Source organism: Tauraco erythrolophus, chromosome 5 (assembly GCF_009769465.1).
Source record: "Tauraco erythrolophus isolate bTauEry1 chromosome 5, bTauEry1.pri, whole genome shotgun sequence".
Lineage (NCBI taxonomy): Eukaryota > Metazoa > Chordata > Aves > Musophagiformes > Musophagidae > Tauraco > Tauraco erythrolophus.
Window position 1 is genome coordinate 3705046 of NC_141469.1, and position 19876 is coordinate 3724921.

The window sequence follows — 19876 nt, forward strand, 5'->3', positions numbered from 1 at the left end:
GTATAAACTACGGCTGTACAAATTTTAGAAGAAAGAAAAGCCCCAGGAAGAACAAAGTAATTCTGTTTTCTGCGAGCACAGAGTCCAAGGAGATGATACATTATAAAGGATTAATAGCATGCTGAAGAAACAGTAAAATTAATATTTGACACAAAAACCTCCAGATTTAATACATGACTCTAGGAGATGGATGTTTATATTCTTAAGTGTGTCCTGGGAGCCTGTTTTTAGACAACGGAATCCATCTGATTCCTCCAGCTATGTGTATAGCGTATGTTCGAGACCCAGCAAATGGACATTTTCAGCTTCTGAAATATTCCGAGTTCTTTACATTAAAAAAGTGAATGCATGGAAGAATTGGGTTCCCTTCCTGCTCAGAGCAAATAACACCTTCTTGTGCTCTCCTAAACAGAAAACCTCCTTACAAAAAGCCACCAGGAGGCAGCACATTAAAACATTTGTGCTATAAAACGGCATCTACAAGGACAAAAAAAACCCTAAAACCAAACCAAACACCCAAAAAAACTCTCGGCCCTCTCCCAAATCTTCAACCTGGTATTTGGCAAATGTCTTCTGTCCACTCCTCTCCTTGTCATTAGGCTTTACGCACCCATCTTGCTTCTCTCCATACCCGAAATTAGCCGCAACTCCACCGCCGTCAAACAGCTTACTGCAGGCACACAGTTAAAATGGAAGTCAGACCGATTTCTGGAATAGCATTTCGTGGAAAAAATGAGTAAACAGAGTAGGTAAGAAGCGATATGACAAAACAGAAAACCTCTCAACAGACCAAACCGCTTTCAATTCCTCTGGGGTTTACTGAAACATTCCAAACCTCTGAGCTCTCTCCTAACTATTTTTTTTTCTTTACGTTTCACAAAGACAGAGCAAAATGCTACCTAAAAGGAAGTGCCGAAATTTTCCCGAACCCAGGAATGCGCTCTCGCTCCTTTGACGGGCGGTACGGTACAGTACGGAGGGATCAGTGCTTCAGGTCCGGCTGTGACGCCGCCGTCCCTGGCACAGAACCAGGGAACGGATCCAGCTCTGCCTTTCATGACCCAGGAAAGCTCGAAGTTGTTTCCTCTCCTCTGCCCTCTCGGTCCTTCTTTTCTGCTGCCATAAAGGACTTGGGGCTCAGTGTAGGATGAGAGAGCCTAAAATCACTACAGACATATATGAAAGCTTGTAAACCCGTACGTTACTTTAAAATGCTAATTATTTGTGGATTTTTAATGCACTTTATGCAACACTAAGCTTACAGTAACTGCTCTTACAACATCTTGTGTTACAGGCTGAGCGAACAAAACACAGTAAGGCAGCTACAGAGATGTGCAAACTACCTAAAATGTTTCTAAATACGGACCTATAAATACAAGGTATGAGCAAAACCTATCCAAGTGCAGCACAAACGGTGTACAGTCAGGTCCTTGGGAAAAGCAGTTAAGAACTAGCCAAAAGGACAAATCATGAAAGCACACACTCTTATTTTTAAACTAAAACATTTGGCTCGTAAGAAACCTCATTCCTGTGCCTGACTTCTTAATTCAAACAGACACTACCCATTTTCCAGTGAAAAAAAACTCAGAATTGATGGGTAAATCAAAACGCAAGCACGATGTCAGCAGAAATCACAAATTTATTAATCCTTAAATATATCAATCATTTACCATTATGGCAAGAAATATGTACACTGTGTCCCATGGTAAACTGCAGTGTTCCAAAATGACAGAAGAGAAGTGTATATATAATTCAGTTGTGGTGGAGAGAACAAATCACAATTTCCTCACGTCTCGGTGTGGAAGACAAACTTGGTCTACAGTAATACGTCAACACCACATGCTATGTTAGAAGTATAAAAAAAAAAAAAACACCCTACACCTAATTTGTTAATTTTAAATACAGTTATGCCACTTATAGCCGCTTCACAAAAAAAGTAAAGAAATCAATGAGAAAAAAAAAAAAAAAATGAGGCTGTTACTTTTTTCACAGATCCCATTGGCAGGTTAATATGGCTCAACACATTTATTGTAGATGCTTATTTTAAATATATATTGTTTAAAATCATGTAGTAATTATCAGAGAAGCTTAAATCCATCTACCATACATCCACTAGTAACAACATCAAAATGTTTTAAGAACTGCTTTTGATTAGTAATCAACACAGAAAGGTGAAAGGATACAAATTATAGGAAGCTCTCCCGTTTTTAAAAACGTCAGGCTGCCGCGTTGTAAATTTGTAACCGCGAAAAAGGACATCGATTGAGAGACCATGCACTATACAGCGCTGCAGAAAACAGCCCCGCTGGTAACAGAACAATTAATAAAGGAAAAAAAAAAATTAAAAAAAAAAAATAACCGATCCCTGTATTTTTCTATTAAAAATAGAAAGGAATAAACTGAAACGCTCGCGAGGACGAACCTTCACAGCGATGGAAGGGAAGCAAAACCAGTCCCTGTTACAAAGCCTCTGTCCCGACCCGACGCCGTGAGCGTTCCCCGCGCAGCGTATGGACCTTCGCGGCGACGGATCGGGGCCGAAGGGAGTCGGTCACGCTGCCAAGGCGGTTGTCCTCCGTAACCATCCGCTGCGTGAGGATGTTCCGAAAGCGAGAGCGGATTGAAAGGGAAGAGGGGGCGAAAAAATCCGCGGTGAAGCGTTAAGAGTCGTATTAGAAAACTGGTGTATCCGTAACACGTTTCCAGAGAAGCGACAGCAACAGTGTAAAGTAAGTAAACTCTCCGTACTAAGCTTTTAAGGCCTAATATTTCTCGAGGATATGAACCACACAACCCATCTATAGCTTAACCGAAATTGCAGGTATTTTAAAGCCTCCTTAAAAAATTTACAGTGCACCCTAAAAGCGATAAAAATCTGTCTTTCTCTGTTCTTCCGTTTCAATCCTCAAAAAACGCCCCTCGATCATTACTTCGTTCCCTACGATTTTTAATTTTGCTTAATCATCCAATAGAAATTTTCAATTAGCGTAGTAAGAAAGCAAAAGGGAAAGACTCAAAAGCAAAAAAAAAGAAGCTGCTGGCTCACCAGAATATTGACAGTTAATTCTGAAGTGACCAAGCCAGCAAATGAGGAGATTTTTCCAGTTTACAGAGACTAATAAACCAAAGAGGCTTCAGCTGGTACAAAGCCAAGATATTATCACTTCCACATTTATCAGCGATTTCGTCCATCTACGTGCTGTAATAAAAATCTGTTTTACAGTAACGGAGCTGCCAGCGGAAATCCTAACCATTCCTACCAGAACCAAAGCAAAATCCTGGGACTCGGGGAGCGGGGCAGAAAACGGGGAGTCAAAAACCAGTTCTTAAAAAAAAGAGGGTCAAATGTACTTTTTCTTTTTTATCTTTTTTCTTTTTTTTTTTTTTTTAGTAAACAAGATAGTTTTTAAAGTTGTCTGTCAAAACTTGGCGTAAATGGAGGAAGTGACAAATGTGTTCTGTATCTACTGCTGTCCATCAAATATTTTTTTTTTTTTTGTGTCTTTTATGCCTCGTTATCCTCTATTTGCATGGAACATCACCTTCATTTGAAATGTTTAACAGTGTACGGATGGAATATACAGCGACATGGCGCATCACAAACGTGTTACATGAAGAACCTTCACAACTTCATGCACTCAGAAACATGCATGAAGAGAACGGGATGGCCAAGGTGGTAATCAACCGGGTGCGTTGGGTACAGAAAACGCAAGAGCGGCACCGCCGATATTTTTAGCTAGGAGGAAGGAGAAAAAAGAAAACAACAGGTTGCCATTACTGCAGTAACATCACCACCAGATAACAATACATGCTCAAGTGTTAGCCAGTACTATTAAAAAACAAAATCTTATCAAGATCATTTAACACAATATCGTGAAGAAAATCCAGGGGAACAAAAAAACAAACCCCAAAGGCTCAGGCAAAGCATTCTTTTATTTTTCAAACCACCTTACAGACATTTTCCATCTCTACAACATGCCAGAGAGGCTGTTAAAATGAAAAAGGAAACTGAAGCAGGAAGCCAAGGTGTCTTAACTGCTTTTCTTAAAGGAGGGAGGGCAGAATTCCGACAGGAACCTCTGAGTTTAACTTATTTCCCCAGCACGTACGTTACGGACGCTGCCACGGACTGAGATTCTCGTATAAAAATCAAATCAAGTAAGAAGGAAGAACCAGATGTCATTTACATGCAAGACATGCCAAAGCCGTACGTGAAGAGAAAATGAAAGAAAAGGAATGTGTAAGCAAGTAGTTAACTAACTCAGCTTATAATATCACTTGTATTACCGTAGCATCTAGGGCCCGAAGTCGTGGTGGGGATCCCGCTGTGCTAGGCGCTGTACAAACACAGAACAAACTCTTTACTGAAGTCTCCCAGCTGTTTGGTACTTAACTCATGAAAGTATAAGAAGGTGTAAGGTGTGATAAGTGAGGGAATACAACCCTGGGAGCCTCAGGTCTGAATTTAGGTTTGGGAGTCAGTTTTAGGTTCAATAGCCCTTTGCCTGCCCGTGTCGTGCAGGTCCACGCTCTGTGGACACGGTTCTGCAGAAACACGTGAGCACAAGCTCTTAAGAAGATGGGATAACCAGAAAAATTTCCTACCATCGGTCACATCACTCAGAGAAAAACAACAGACAAGACAGAAACCAAAGTTTGTCTTGTCTGACTTAGCACAAAAACTACAAATAACATTTATTATAAACCAAATATACGTTTTGTGCTCATATTCTTTACCAAATAAATTACCTGCCTTAAGGAAACATTTCCATGTACCTACAGCTACCGAAGACCTCAGATCTGTCCTTAGGTTTATGCACACTCCTTCCTGTAGTCCTGAAAACTTACTGTGCTCGCACAGCAACTGCTTTGACATCTAGGATGCTCGTTTGCAAAAGCAGGTCACAGCTGTAATTGCTTTTGCCGGTTTATTAGATTCGAAATTCTTCTTCGGACATTGTGTGTAAGGTATTTTTTTATCATGGAAGTACTATTATTAACTATTGTGTGTTGGTAATAATTAAATAAATAGCTGTAGGCTGTAGAAATTTCAAATATGAGAAAAGAAAGGAAGGATCATCTAGGATAGTGTTTTGTTTTTTTTTTTTCTGTAGTTTTCCTAAATGGAGTTATTGGTATGCTGCCGCTCTGACTGGGAAAAGGAAATGTGAAGTTCAAAGAGCCTAGAAGATGGTCAGGATGGGTTATAGAAGGTGACTTCTGGCATGGAGCTACATGGGAATCTACCAGTTGTCCTTGAGAAGATGTGGATTAAAGAAAGAAAATGTAAAATAACTAAAAGAAAAATGACAAGGTTTGGGCTGAAAGAGGACCTATCAGCCTGGAGGAGACTTGCTAGTCTCTGCCAAGGACCTGAGCGCAAGCAGAAGGACTGCTCTCACGTAGTACACTTACACCTAGGTGGAAGGCACTATGAATACAAAGGAGGAGAGAAGTGTTGTGCAAGAAGAATCAAATAACCTCGAGGGCTGGGTAATCCAGAAATGTTACATGTACTAATTAGGAAGTGCAAAGCTGCGCTGCTCAGCAAAAGTTGCTGTCTGCTCCTTGGCTGGAGATGACAGTTGAGGATAAATACATGGCTGGCTGAGACCATCTGCTGATGCGACGTAGACGACAACAGTGAGAAAATCATGCCAGAACATTGCAGGTGTGGCATTGTCAACAGGGAAAAGAAAGACATGATGATGTTAAATAAAGCCCTTGACCACAAATACGTACACGGTATTTTAGAAGAACCCAAGCTAATGAAAGACAAACCTCAAACTAGTAAAGACAGCGAAGAGCTATTGAGGTAGCCAGGGAAATGGAGATCGTGTCAAAAAAAGCCAAACAAGTCAGCATTGTTTATTTACCCTACAAAAATAGAAGGTGGGAAGTGATCTAACCAGCCTTCACATACAACAGCTCATTATCTCTCCCCAGTATAGGCGAACGATGACGAAATAAGAATAATGAAGGATACACTGAACACAACCAAAACGTAGACTGGAAAGTAAAGTTCCCAACTATGGGACCAATGGTATTTTAGAACAGTGAAACGAGCAAGTCCAAAAAACCCCTCTGAATTCAAGATGAGGGTTAGGTAAGGGATTTATGTGATACTGTTGCCAGTGCTACATAGGGGCTACACATCCAGGGCGACGTTGCAATCTTGGAGCATCTCTCCTTAAGCCTTAGCCGTGCTCTAAGGCTCTGAGCCGCTACTCCTCCTCTGTGACTTTTCCAGCTTGGATGCCCTTGCGCAATCCTGAAATCTCCTCTGTCTGACCCCATAGGCTCAGAACACCCACTGGCATAGACACACAACTGCAGTCTCAAAAAAATTATCTCTCAGCTTCTTCTCCGTTCATCCTTAGCAGTCCCAGAAATCCTTATCTTTATTAGAGAGCATGGGCAGCCGTAAAGAACTGACTTTACACAAGCCCTAAGTATTGGTGCTGCTTCTGAGGGGCAAATCTCAGATCTGTAAGTACGACTGTCCAGAGAAGCTGTGGCTGCCCCATCCCTGGATGTGCTCAAGGCCAGCTTGGATGGGGCTTTGAACAACCTGGTGTAGTGGAAGGTGTCCCTGCCCATAGCAGGGGGGTTGGAATGAGATAATCTTTAAAGTCCCTTCCAACCCTATGATTCTATGACTACATTCCCTTGAGACATGCGGTCTGAAGGGCCAGGAGTTGCTCTGGGGCAGGCAGCACATGCCCTTTATATTCCAGAAAAACTACCTCTGGCCAGTGTTCGTAGGATCAGTATGTGTCACAGCATGCAGCAGCCCATCACTTGTGTACACGACACACGAAACAAGTATGGAAGCTCCTATTACAACACTGGACCTCAAAAAGCAGCAGCTGCAGAAGCTATTCAGTATATCTCTATAAAGTAAAGTATTACTGAAAGAATTATTACAGGAATTGTTGGGCAAATTCTATCATCTTCCATGAAAACAGTAGTGAGACAGCTATTTTGTTGCCTTCTGGTGTTGGTGTCTGAGTGTCATAAATTGTCTTTTCTCTTTAGGATTGTTTCCTATAAACACAGTTAAGTTAGAAAAAACCTGACACCCTCCCCCAACCCCTTCTCAAAAAACAGAGGGGAAAAAAAACAAAGGAAAAGATTAAATAATTCTCTAGTCCAATTCCTGTCATTCTGCAACGAACACTTACTGTCCAAGGTGTAGGTGAACCTGTTTCATTTATACTTTTTTGGCTCTACACATACCAAGGTCAGATCTCTTGACAAAACACTCCTCTAGGAAAACATCAAACATTTACATAACTGCATTTCAAGAAAATGTAACTGCTCTTTCAGTATTATCTGTTTAAACACTGACAATGCGGCTGGAATGTAGGAAACAAAGGACGATGTCATTCCTGCTCCCACTGGTTTCACATTTTAAAATAAAATGCGATAGTTACCACTAGGTAATCGAGATGCTTTTTTCCTAAATAAATAAAAAAAATAAAAAATTCATCCCACTTAAGTTTAATGCTTCATTCTATCATGTTCCTTACTTCATCAAGTATTATTTCGTATGGGAGAAGAACGTTGCGAGAAATAAAATATGGGCCATGATGAAGTTCCAAGGATGAAATTTAGGCTTTTGTTGTCCATGCCAGGAAATTCAGCCGCTATCCATGTTAAGACCCCTCACACGAATGGAACGATGTCCTATACAGAGGGATTGCACCGGAGCAAACCAAGGCCTCTACCAGTGCTGCCTAAGTTGGAAACAGTCTAACCTCAGCCAGAAGCCGGTGAGGTTGGGCTCCGAGGGACACGGCAGCATTGGCCAAGGCTGCAAGCAGAAGAAAACCAAAAGACTTGAGCGAAACCTCTTGAGGAAGCTGCGGCTCTTTATCTCGTTATCGCAACTACGAGCGCGCTGTAATTTACGCTGCTGAAAATCTGGCTCAAGGAATTCGGGGTTGCACGCGTCGAGCCACGGAGTGACTCCGAGGGGAGGAGTGGTGATGCAGAGAGCCCAATGAACGGAAGAGGAAAGTGATGACAACGGGAGGATCTGAGGCTTACCCACACAGATGACATAGCTATAAGACGATGACTATTCAGCAGTTAAGCAAAGAGAGCGTGGGAAAGGAGATAACAACATGATAGGTACTTGTATGACTTAATTTATAAGTGAAATAGGTAAACTGGCTCAAAATCAACTTGCAGCCAACATAACTAGGCCTGAGTAAGGAGAGGTGGCTGGAAATCACAACAAATATTACTCAAAATTAAGTTTTTCAGAACAGTAATACTTTTCTTCCTTGGAACTTTCCGGTCAGCTCTAACAACTTCACGCATCCTACTGCATTTTATTTTTCCAGGTTTTCCTGAAATTCTTCTTCAGGTTTTCCAATCCTATTTTGTGCGACTTGTATCAAGCCTTATCTACATTAAACCATTTTTCTGCTCTTCAAGCCGTCAGTTCAGGGACTGAGTTGGATCAGTGGGCATTACAGTTGAAAACAACAACAACAAAAAAGCATTATTTAAAAAATATTTGCACCCATACTGAATATCATACACACTGTATTAGTGACCACAAGAAATGACATTATCGAGGGGACGGTTTCACCGTTTTTAAGGCCAAAAGCAGCTGTTAGACTATGTGGTCTGATCTAAATAGTTTAAGCTCGTGGTCTGAATCGTTTTTCTTACTTGATAGGTACTGTTGGTGACCCTGAGCGGTGAAAATGAACGTTCTGCCACTTCCCGTCACGACGGTGCCAGACCCGCGTTTCCTCGGACTGCATAGTCTTTGGCATCCCGCTCCCATCCATGTACTGCGTCAGCCGGATGTACGCAATGCAGGCGGCATCGTCGCCCACAAGGTGGACGTGAGGATTGAGGATAATGGTGTGGATCGGCTTGTTACTTTTGGATAAAGCTAGGAAACAAACACACACACACAGAGAAGATAAATCACGTTTTCTCTGAGTGAGCCAAAATAACGCTTCTCCACCCGTTTTACAAAACAAAAATCTCGAGCTCAGCAGATGCAAAGAAATAGTTCATGTTTACTGATAATCATGACAGGCAACTTGCTCAAGAACGTTGTAGAACCGAGCGCAGTCACAGCATAAAGTATGTTTTCCCATTTCCTATAAGGAAATCAATCAAATGTTTAACAGTACATATTACCTAATCCTTGTACATACATGGATTAAATCGAAGCGGGGCCACCATTTTGACTTTCTCGACTGAGTCTTCCCAATATTTTAGTTTTGCTGCTGTGTCTAATGTCTAATGACATTTGTACTTAATATTTTCAGTTGAAATAACTCAGCTTTTAACTCATTCTTGTGATGTATTGTACTAAGCGCTGATATCTATGAAAACTAAAAAGGAGTGGCAATGAAAGGGAACATTTCTAGGAAAAAGTATGGAGGATGCTGTTTTGGAGATGAATTTAGGAAGATGATAATCCCATTTTATGCTCAGACATTTCTTGGAAATTACTGGATAAGGTGATCTGTTCACTTACAGTATTTTATTTCGAGCCAAGTCTGCTCTACAATGGTTACCTACACTACATGATGCTCCAGAACTTTATTAAATCCACTCTATGGACAATCTTTCCTTCTTACAGCTGACATAATTGTAATATATGTATTATATATATTGATGTTTTCACATATGTAGACACCCACACATGTCCCCACTACAGAAAAGACAGTTGATCAGATGCTCAGCAGCACAAACTGAGCGACTGCAAGGTCTTGCCCAGTACACCACGTACTCACTGGAATTGCTGACTCTTAGTTGCAATCACTGTAATCACCCCATCTAGTGACCTTTCTTTTAAGTATACTCATAGCATCATTTTCTCTTTTCCCCAACACACAAAAAAATAAAAATGTATGAGAATTTCTTATCTATGGTTTGTGTGCTTTTTTTTTTTATACATCCCGACTTTCTCTTTCCAAATACCTGAAACTTTCCTCTGCTATCCGAGTTGGACGTATAGCAGAACTCTGAAAAAAAAAGACACTACTCCCCCTGCCCAAATCAAATCACTCCCAAACCAAAATGCTAATTAGACCCAAGAAACACAATCGCAAGGACCAGGTGAAGACAGATGGAAATGGAAAAGGAATGTTTACCATTTTCAAAGTAAAAGCGGTGAAAGTCCATCCCTTCTACTAGATTACCCAAAGCTTCAGGTTCAAAAGATGTAAGGCCTGGATCACAGATTTTTCTGTGGAAAAGAGGAAATTCTGTAATAAACAAATGCAGTCATGCAACACAACTTTGGAGAGATTACTTTTAAAATGTTTCCTTTATTCCCATCGCATGCATTACTTACCTGTGCCATCACCCTGAAAAAGAACAGAACTTAAACGGGGAGAAATAATGGAGTTCTGGTGTCACCTAAATCAGTAAATTTGGCAGCTTACTTGAGGTGGACTAGATTTCACATGAAGCATCTTTTGACCAAAAAGAAGACTGCCAAAGAAGGCCCCATAAGTCAATGGTATTACAAGTAGGAATTTTTACTTGTGACTCTGAAAACTGCTTCCCTGCAATTCAAAGGATTTTTTTTTTCATGTCTCACATCATTATTTAAGCAAGATTTAATGTAGGTTTTTTTTTAACTGACAAAATGTAGACAAGAATTTGGAGTAAGTTTCCACTTGACATATGTACAACAAAGGTTTTAACATGACCGTACCAAACTAAAGTTTAGTGCTGGCAAGTTTTTAATGGGACAAGTGGTGTGAGGCTTGTACTGCAACAGGACAGAATCCACCCAGAGAAACACAGGAGACCAAAAGAAATGCTGAGAAGGGCTTTCCTCTACTTTTTTTTTTTTTGAGGTAGGAAAAGAAGAGAAGCAGTGATGGAATTGTGTCTTTGCAAAGAAAAGTCGAGAGAAATTGGTCCGCTTTCCCCCAGCAAATTCTTGCCCAGGGCTCAGTAGAGGCTGGTGGAACCAAAATTCCACGTGGTCTTCCACATTCTCAAGTAAAAATAGGACTCCAGCTGATATCAATCTCTACATACAACAAATTTTTTCTGCTAGAAGAGGATTCTATTGTGTTTTCTGGATTCTAAATCACAAACAGGATTTTACTTTCGTACACCAAGACAGACCACTGCAGATTTTGCATCAGGATTATGATCCGGTCTCGGCAGAGTAGAACGTTGGCTTTACACTAGCAGCTCCCCTGGAATTGGCAACCAGGCTCGTGTAAAGCCGAGGCAAAGCAGTTAAGGAACACATGTGGTGTTTCTTAAGGGCATCTGAGAATGAACTTCAAGAATACATGAACACGAACACACACGCTCGTACATAAAAATGCACATTCACGTGTACAGTGGCGCATAAATACACCAACTCTCCCCACTCTCTCCGAAACAAGAGAACTTACGTGTAAGCTTCGAAGTCCCCGTTGTTGATAGCTTCAATCAACTGCTCGGTAACCTTGATAATCTCCTGCTTACGAGCTAGGGAGAGATACAAACACAGCTCTTTAACACGGAGGGCGAAGTGGACGGTGACAGTATTCTGTCATTCCTCGGCTGGGGCAACAGCCATTTCTCGTCCTTTTCTACGACCAGAGGACACGATGTTATATTGCTGCTTTGCACTGGTTTGGCTTCAGTGTGCTCCTGTATTCACGAGGAAATTAAACACGTGTCCAGATCAATCCACTCTCCTACCACGCTTCCAATCATCTTCCCTCCACTGAAGGATGTGGTCTTTAAAAAGCAAAACGAACCCAAATCCCAACTCTGAACTTCAAATTAAAGGAGACTGATGATTGTTTTACAAGCGACGCTCTCATGTTTCACGTACACACGAAGCCTTTATCTTTTAAGTGTCTAATGGTGATGTTCAAGAACCTTTGTAACCCTTGGTGTTCACTTTGGCCAAACAAGCACGTTTAAGTAAAGAGGAATTGAGGCCTTATGCCTACAGTCAAGACCCTCTGGAGCAAAGCTCATCGATCACATATGGTACATAGACATCCACACAGCTCTAATTACAACACAGCGTCTTTCAGCTCTGACCTTTGCTTGCAGAATGTTTGTTTTTTTCAAAATCTCTATTACAATAAACCTCAATTAGATCATTCGGCGATATTACAATACATCTGCTAACAATAATAAATGCTAAATAGCAACAGAAGACAAGCAGAGTATGTGTTTCTACAAAGAATATTCAAACTCAAGCAGTGTTTGCGTATGCTTCAAAGGCAAAAGTAGGTGAAATAGTTTCTCCTTTATCTATCAGTCAAGAAGCAAGCTCACAGTTCAGTATTTGTTAACGCTGATAGGAGTTACACCAGAACGGTGCAGAGTAAACAAATTCCTGCACTTTGGTACGGTTATTGCTAATACCAGTTAGTCTAGGAGGCAAAGTGTAAGAGACTTTACCAAGATGGAAAAAATCTTACTGACTTCACTTTGAAAACAGACTTCTACTTCTAAAAACTTGGGGTTTGAGGAACAGACGTTTGTATTTTCGTACTGTACATTTATCGTTTGGTAAAGCTCAACCTTAGACGGATCAAGTTCAACCAGAGTGGCACTGCTCTCCAATACAGATTTTTGTGAGTTTAATGCTAAACAGGCCAGGAGAGAGATTTTACTGGTACGTTCGCAAAGATCTAACTTACGTTCAACTCCTTATTAAACCTCAGAAAATCGATTTGGAAGACCAAGCTTGAAATAAAAAGAAACATGGGCAACCAGGCTGTGGTAGCTCTCTCGTGCAAGCAACAGTTGTAATTCTCCTGCACACTCCTTCCTACACATGGACTGGGCTACTAACACACGTGCACATGTGCAAATATGCTTGGAATGTTAAAACTGAAGTACTGAGAGAGCTCATGTTCTTCAAGGTGATGATGCTGGCGAGCGTGGGCAGAATGCAAGTCTCCAATGCTGTATGGCAAAAGTTGGCATGGTGGTGTTAAAGAATGTTTTTATTTATAAATTGAAAAAAATTGGGAAAAAAAAAATCCTATTTACTTAAAAGCACCAAAAAGAAACCATCAGGGAAGAAGTGACAGAGAAAAAAGTGTCTATAAACATCTAGCTAGGCTTTCTGTGAGTAGCTCTTGACCAGCAGATAGCTTGATGGGCAAGAATAATTCACGACTGAATTACCTTATTTTTCACAAAGACTGGGGAAAAAACAAAGGAGGGTAACGAAGAGATGCTTTGACTGCAGACCAGCAATGGCTCCATTGTCCTATGTTTAAACAACATAGAGCAAACTGTGGACATCGTCAGCACGAGCCAAGTGGTAGGACGGTTGAGTAAAATTTAACAGTGCAGTGCTAGAAAAGGCTGGCAAAAAGAAATCCACAATACACAGACTTCACGTCGTGAGGAAATCCCAAGTTTTGCGTGCAACATCTCATATAGATATACCTAAATGATTTGATTAAATAACCTGGGAACACATTCCAATCAGAGAGTGGGAAATTACAGACTGTTAAATCAGACAGTGGAAAACAAGGTAAAAATTTCTGATGAGCTGCTACATAATCATGAGATCAGGTTATTGGATACCATGTCAGCAATTAAAACATCTACAAAGGTACTGTAGCTTCCATAGGCAAGAGACATAAAACCACACGGCCACGTAATTTTACTTTCACTTGGCCAGAGACAATTGGCAATTTTCCCTTTTTCACTAACATCAGCCACTTATTTTCCAAGTTTTACCATGAGAGGCCCACGGTTAACTTACGTGTTACACGTAGTCTGATGGGGAACAACCAACAACAGTGAGTATGTGAACATATTCTGTTAGACAACATCCTGTGATCCAAGCCCAGAGGCTTATCAAGGTGTTTTGGTTTGTTTTAAATGAACGGTGTGCAACTGAAGCCGGATGGGAACCTGACTCACTGGCATCTGTTCGTGCCTTCCATAGAAGGAGTTAAAGGAACGTGAACGACAGAAGTTTCACTCTGAGAATCTTTGAGATTTTGAGACTTGATTTCAATCTGAATGAGAATGGAAATTTTTGCCAACATTTACAAACATTGTTTTGGGTCGATCAAAATGTTGCACTTCAATCATACCTTTGATGTTGTGCTACATTACAAGACATAATTCAACATCAACCCCAGAAGGGAGAAACTGAACCGTATTGCCAAATTGCTCTTTTTCCTGTTCTTCCAAAAGGAAATTGCAGTGGAACATGTGTTTTCATGAAGCTTTCTGATAGGAACCACCTAATATTACAGACTATGGTTCCAGCAAAGTTTCTCTGGGCAGTATCAACGTCTAGTAGAGCTGTGCCTGCTGACCTGTCCATGGAACATCAAACACATCCATCAGGAAGCTCTACAGGCCACCAAAGTTAAGTAAAGGAGATTAAGGCAGTGTCACTGGCTCAAATTGATCACCATCTAACTCCAGCACTAGCGTCAGCTCTTCCAGTACTTGTGAAAGGACTTCACAGGTCATGATGCGTCAAGAACACAAAGATGTTGCCAAGTCATCTGCCTTCCAACTCATTTCTCAATTTTTCTACAAAATTACGAGTGCCATGTGAAACCGTATATGAGCAAAAATAATACATGCATGTTAGAAAATCAGGTTTCTTCCTATTTAGTGATCTGATACACAACCTCATCGGCAGAAAGCAACTAAGAGCCAAAGAGAGAGGTGAAGCGTAATTTAGAAGCCGGAGTCCCAGAAATTATTTATCCTGCGTGCAAGTCCCCACCTCGTTCTCAGACCTTACTCGTTTGAGAGCAAGAGCGAGCGTTAGAAAAAAAAAGACGGTCAAGAACAAGGCAGTATGAAATATTCAGTAACATCAAATGCCAAAGAATAATTAAAAATCTCAGTAGCCACCGTCATTTCACACAATCCTCCTACTAATCATTTTTGGGTATATTTTTTATCTTTGCATTTTGTACTTTCTGCATAGGGATGTGCGTGGGTGCACGGAGACAGAGCACAAATACAGACCAAAATTATTCCAGCCTATAAATACATTGTCTCAGAAGCAGAGGTTGAGCCTGGGAGGAAGGAAAAGGAGTCAGGGAAGGAGGAGACAGGAAAGCAGCGACAAGGAAAACGCAGACATGACTTGGAGGCCACGTGAATCAAGTCAGGTAACTTGCGCTTTCCCTTGGTGCGAAGGAAGAAATAGGGAGGGCATCGAAGGAGAACTAAGGTGAAATGGATGCTGGTAGGAACAGGGTCCTGCTATTGCAGGCATCATCTGACAGAAATAATTGCCACTTATTGAAGTGGTAAGAAAATTAGCAAATTTTCATTAAGAATTTGATGGACTCCACGAAACATACGGTCTTCCAAACCTCCCATTGCTTTTTCCATCTAAACAGACATTACAAACCACACAAGGAGAACAAGCGAACACACGAGGCATTAGGGAAGAGGCATCTGACCAGTTTCCACCTGCCACTTACAATCACCATTTTAATTTGATTTTTTTTTTTTTTTTTATCCAATAGAAACTTTGCTTGGATTGAATTCTAGGAGAACGATGGTGTTTGACGTACAGTGGCAATTTTATGCTGTTATACTTTTTATTTGATGTGCAGTAAGGACTTCCTAAATAACGTGCTTCAGCTTTGGTTAAAGCCAGCCACAGATCCGTCCATACGCTCTCTCACAGCGCGATGAGATGATCAAACTGAACCCAAACACGCAGTTTCTTTGGCATTATGAGCTATGTCTATTACGGCTGTCGTGTTCTCTCCCTTTAAAATATCATTAAGTGTTCAGAGTGCAAGGACTACATCTAGTCTTATGGCATGTAAGAGTTTGTCTGATAAATGACAAAGCCACTTTTAAGATACAGGAGTAAAACTCAAAAGTTTTAATGCGATTCTGATAAAACTGGTTCAGCTACTTTTTCTACTTTTTCAATTGAAAAATTAAATCCTGACCCGTCTCTACTGTCTTAGAATATGGCAATGGCTTTCTCTGGCACAAAATGATATAATCTCTGTAAGCAAAGGATTACCAAGCAAAAATATATTTAGTGTTTTTAAAATACCTGAAGTGTGAGGGAAGAACATTGTTGAAAGAAGTCAAAGGTGCTGAGCCATTTTTTGGAAAAACTCATAATGGAAAAAAACGCAGAGAGGGCGACAGAAATCTAGCATAAAATGGTAAACTCCTGTGGAAAAGACGGCAGCTTTTACATTCTTTGCTCAGAATATGGGTGAAGTAAATCCATGGAAGAAAACACCATGGTCCTACTCTTCAAATATAACCTTCAGCCCTGCCGGGACAGTGAGTTAAGGTAGTACGATATTAGCAGGTCGAAAAAATACGACCCCTGCAAGTGAGCTGGTGTATGACTAATACAAAGGCAGTTCCAGTAACAATATGATGAAGAAGAGCTATAAAAAGACCAAATAAGGAGAAAAGAACAAACCAGAACATTTTCTAACACTGGCTAAAATTATTCCTGCGGCGCTGCTGTAGTACATATGTTAACTTTACACGAGTTAATAACCTCTAGCTGTATTTCACTACTGCTTTTCCCCAGTTAGCTACAGGGTGGGGATAATATTTTATAATTCAACGCCACCATTAACACTAATATCTAAAGAACACAAAATAAGTAAGAATACCATTTACTCAAAAAGCATTTAACACTATAAATGCCTTAAACCTACAAGGTGCAGTCCAACAGCTAGTGAAATCAAGTATCACAGGGGAAAAAATTGTACGAAACAGCAGCAAAAACTGCTTTTCTAGGAGGGAACTACGGGGTTTTTCTTCCCTTCCTGTAGCCCCAAGCAATGTTTGTAAACTCAGTCTACAAGAATCACACAGAAACGATGGATATTTTGGTATTTCAATCGCAGAGAGAAGCTGTAGAATAGAAAACCCCCCTTTTCCTTGCAGGGGGGTTGGACTAGATGACCTTTGAAGGTCCCTTCCAGCCCTAACCATTCTATGATTCTATGAATAAAAATTAGCTACAGATATGTGAAAAAGAAGTCTTCAGAAGTACGCATACGAGAAACGTCATGTTTTCTAAAATGTAAGAAAGAATCCTTGGTAATCCACTGACCACCGTATTACCCGTGAATTTTTATAAAACTGACACCAGCGTGTTTGCTCTGAAAACAGTAATTTAAACCATCTTATGCTTCATTCAGATACTGGAGTATCTTTCTACTCTTATTCTAGATGATTGACTACGTAATTACTATACCAGAATGGTTACTAATTACTGCCACTGATGTTCCCGAAGTAGAAATATGCTTTTTTTATTGTTCTTTGACATATTTCTTTTAACACAAAATAACTCTAGGAACAACCACCATACCAGTGACGTAGAAACCCAATGTGTTTGGTCTTTCAGAAAATAGCTTATCAAATGAGCGCAGGGCAGACAGCCCTTTGTCCACAGGAAAGACAAATCACCCTCATTTTTCAAGCAACATTCAGATCAGGGCACTGCACACCCCTTACTACTGTTTGCTTTGGAATAGATAGTGATGAAATCCCTGCTAAGCAGTAAAGCACCTTTCCAGAAGATTGAGGTAGCCTGTTTATAGATTAGTACATGAATTCCAAGATGAGTAAAATGATTCTGCTTCTTCCTCGCTCTCATGTTGTTTTCTCAGGGAAAAAAATATTAGAACTTTTCAACTCAGTACTTTTAGCTATGTATCTTGGTACACATCAGCCTGGATTAATGTCACAATGTTTGGGACACGTATAAGTACAGACAAGTGAGTTTGTTCTCTCAACTCCCCTCTCTTACAGTCAAGGGAAAGAAATAAGCACTTTCAGGGCACGACTCATCATATCCTAAAATAGCTATTTAAGACAAGCGTTGACTCATCTGACCTATTTGCGTTGACTAAAGGGAGGCTAGACAACTAGCTCAAATATAGATAGCTACGTTGTGGAGGGTGTATAAACCCGGGGAGACAAATTCTACCCATCACGCTATCATTTTGGAACACTGCAGCCCTTACCAAGGTGCCACTGGTCTTCTAAAATCCAACGGCACAGTACGGGGGAACCTGGCTTCGTTCCTAATCTGAACATCGTCCCAACAAACAGCAATTAGATGGAAAGCATAGAGCCATTAATGTTATTTCTGTACTCTGAAAATAACCAAAGTTTGAAATGAAAGAGGGAAAAAAACGGAAATTTTATCCTGTGCTGTATGATAAACTTTGGCTACGTGGATGTACCAGATGTCATTTGAACTTACAGCATGGACCGCTACCCTAGAAGCACAGGAATACACAAATGTCACAAAAAGTTTTTCAAAACTATTCTCTTCACACCAATATTTGAAAATTCTCTGCCGATAATTTCTCTTCCAATTTTTTCCACAAATATTCCAAGAAAGGAATTTCTGGGAAGAAAATCTAAGAAGGTGCTGCATGAATAAATGACTGATTGAATCTCAGAGCTACAGAAAAAAAAACCCTAGATCCTCAGATGACAAGGCATGCTCCAGGGGACTTCTTGGTCAGTGAGTTTATCACAATGTAGTGTACGTAAGATCAGAGCTTCTCTCTCACCCCACTGCTTCACCTTAAACTTTGATACGAGCCAAGACACCTGAGTTGGCATCTTACATCTAACATCTCTTTCCTAGCACCTGCTGATTCCAAGGATTCACTCTGATTCATCAAATCATGAAATGAGTGGATGGTTTGCAGAATTGTTTTTTAGGCTATCGACTGTCTTTCACCTTTCTGAAAACCCGTGAGCCTACTACTTCCCTAATGAAAAAAATGTAATGCATTAGATACGTAGGCAAATATCTGAAAAAATTATCCCAGCGCTTTTCCACACTATAGTGGCCAAAACGATCAAACAAAATCAATGTGTTTCCTATTTAAACCTTTATCATAATGTGATGTTAAGCAACCTGTCGTATGCCCTACATAGTTTCTTTTTATTCCTAGGAAATTAATTATTTCTAAAGATGCTCTCTCCTTGGAGATACCACACAACTACAGTAATATTTTTCCTGCATGGCAAATGTTGGCAAATGTTTATTTTTTAATGACAAGTCACAGAACAAAGCTCCATCGCGGTCGCTGCACTTACAAGATACTGCACTGTGGTTTCTCAACATGTTACATTAATCACAGAATCTGGCTGCTGTCTCGAGAAATGATGTTTAAAGTCTTGATAACTGAGACATTAACACGCTTTGCCACTGTGCACATTTTTATTTAAACTGTGCTTCTACCTCATCACTCCACTGATTCAGAGAAATCTTGCTGCTGTCCACCAGTGTTTTATAATGGAATATCAATAATAACCCTCAATTTTACATCTCCTTCCTTTTAAAGTAAGCTTAAAAAAACAATGAGATTGTACTTTACTCCAAACAATGATTCTAAGAATTGTGGCACTTGCCTATTTTAGTCATAGGAAAATTGCATTACCTTTAAAAAATATTTTCCTCCATACCTCAAGCACTTAGGGCTGGAATGGAGATGTTTTATTCTCCAGGACTTACTGCAACTACATGACAATCCTTCCTCAACTTGCCTTTTCTCAACATGTCACATCTACATCATCTTTTTCCCACGTCTGTGACAGCACATTCAAACCTATCAAGTTTACCAACTAAGAAATCAATGTTTTTCTTGTTTATAATTATAATGTATACCAATAATTATAGTAATTGCTACTTAACAACAGAGAGTGAATTCCGTTTCGTGCTACACAGAGCTAACACTGGAGACTCTTTTGGTTCCCACCTTCTTATCTCTCTGCTGTCACGGAATCACTGCCTGGCAGGCACAGGTATTCATCCAGCTCATTTTTGGAGCCCTTCTCATTTCCCAGACACTTCTGACATAAACTGCACGTGCCTCTGACCATCACCTCCCATGCTAAACTTGATAGTCTC

The 19876-nt window shown here is 40.4% G+C and overlaps 1 protein-coding gene across 22 annotated transcripts in view; it reads right to left on the reverse strand.

Annotated features, from left to right (window-relative positions):
• Positions 1-8597: 8597 nt before the first annotated feature.
• Positions 8598-19876, reverse strand: part of CAMK2D (calcium/calmodulin dependent protein kinase II delta) — a 157592-nt gene continuing 146313 nt past the window's right edge. For 21 of the 22 annotated variants that reach the window (XM_086611396.1, XM_086611394.1, XM_086611407.1 and 18 more), the window contains 3 exons: positions 11400-11475; positions 10131-10225; positions 8598-8914 (listed from right to left, as the gene is read on the reverse strand). In XM_086611396.1, the coding sequence (XP_086467522.1) occupies positions 8682-8914; positions 10131-10225; positions 11400-11475 (404 nt within the window). In that variant the 3' untranslated portion in view covers positions 8598-8681. Of the gene's footprint in view, positions 8915-10130; positions 10226-11399; positions 11500-19876 lie in introns of all 22 variants that reach the window. The other variant, XM_086611395.1, reaches the window with a different exon arrangement.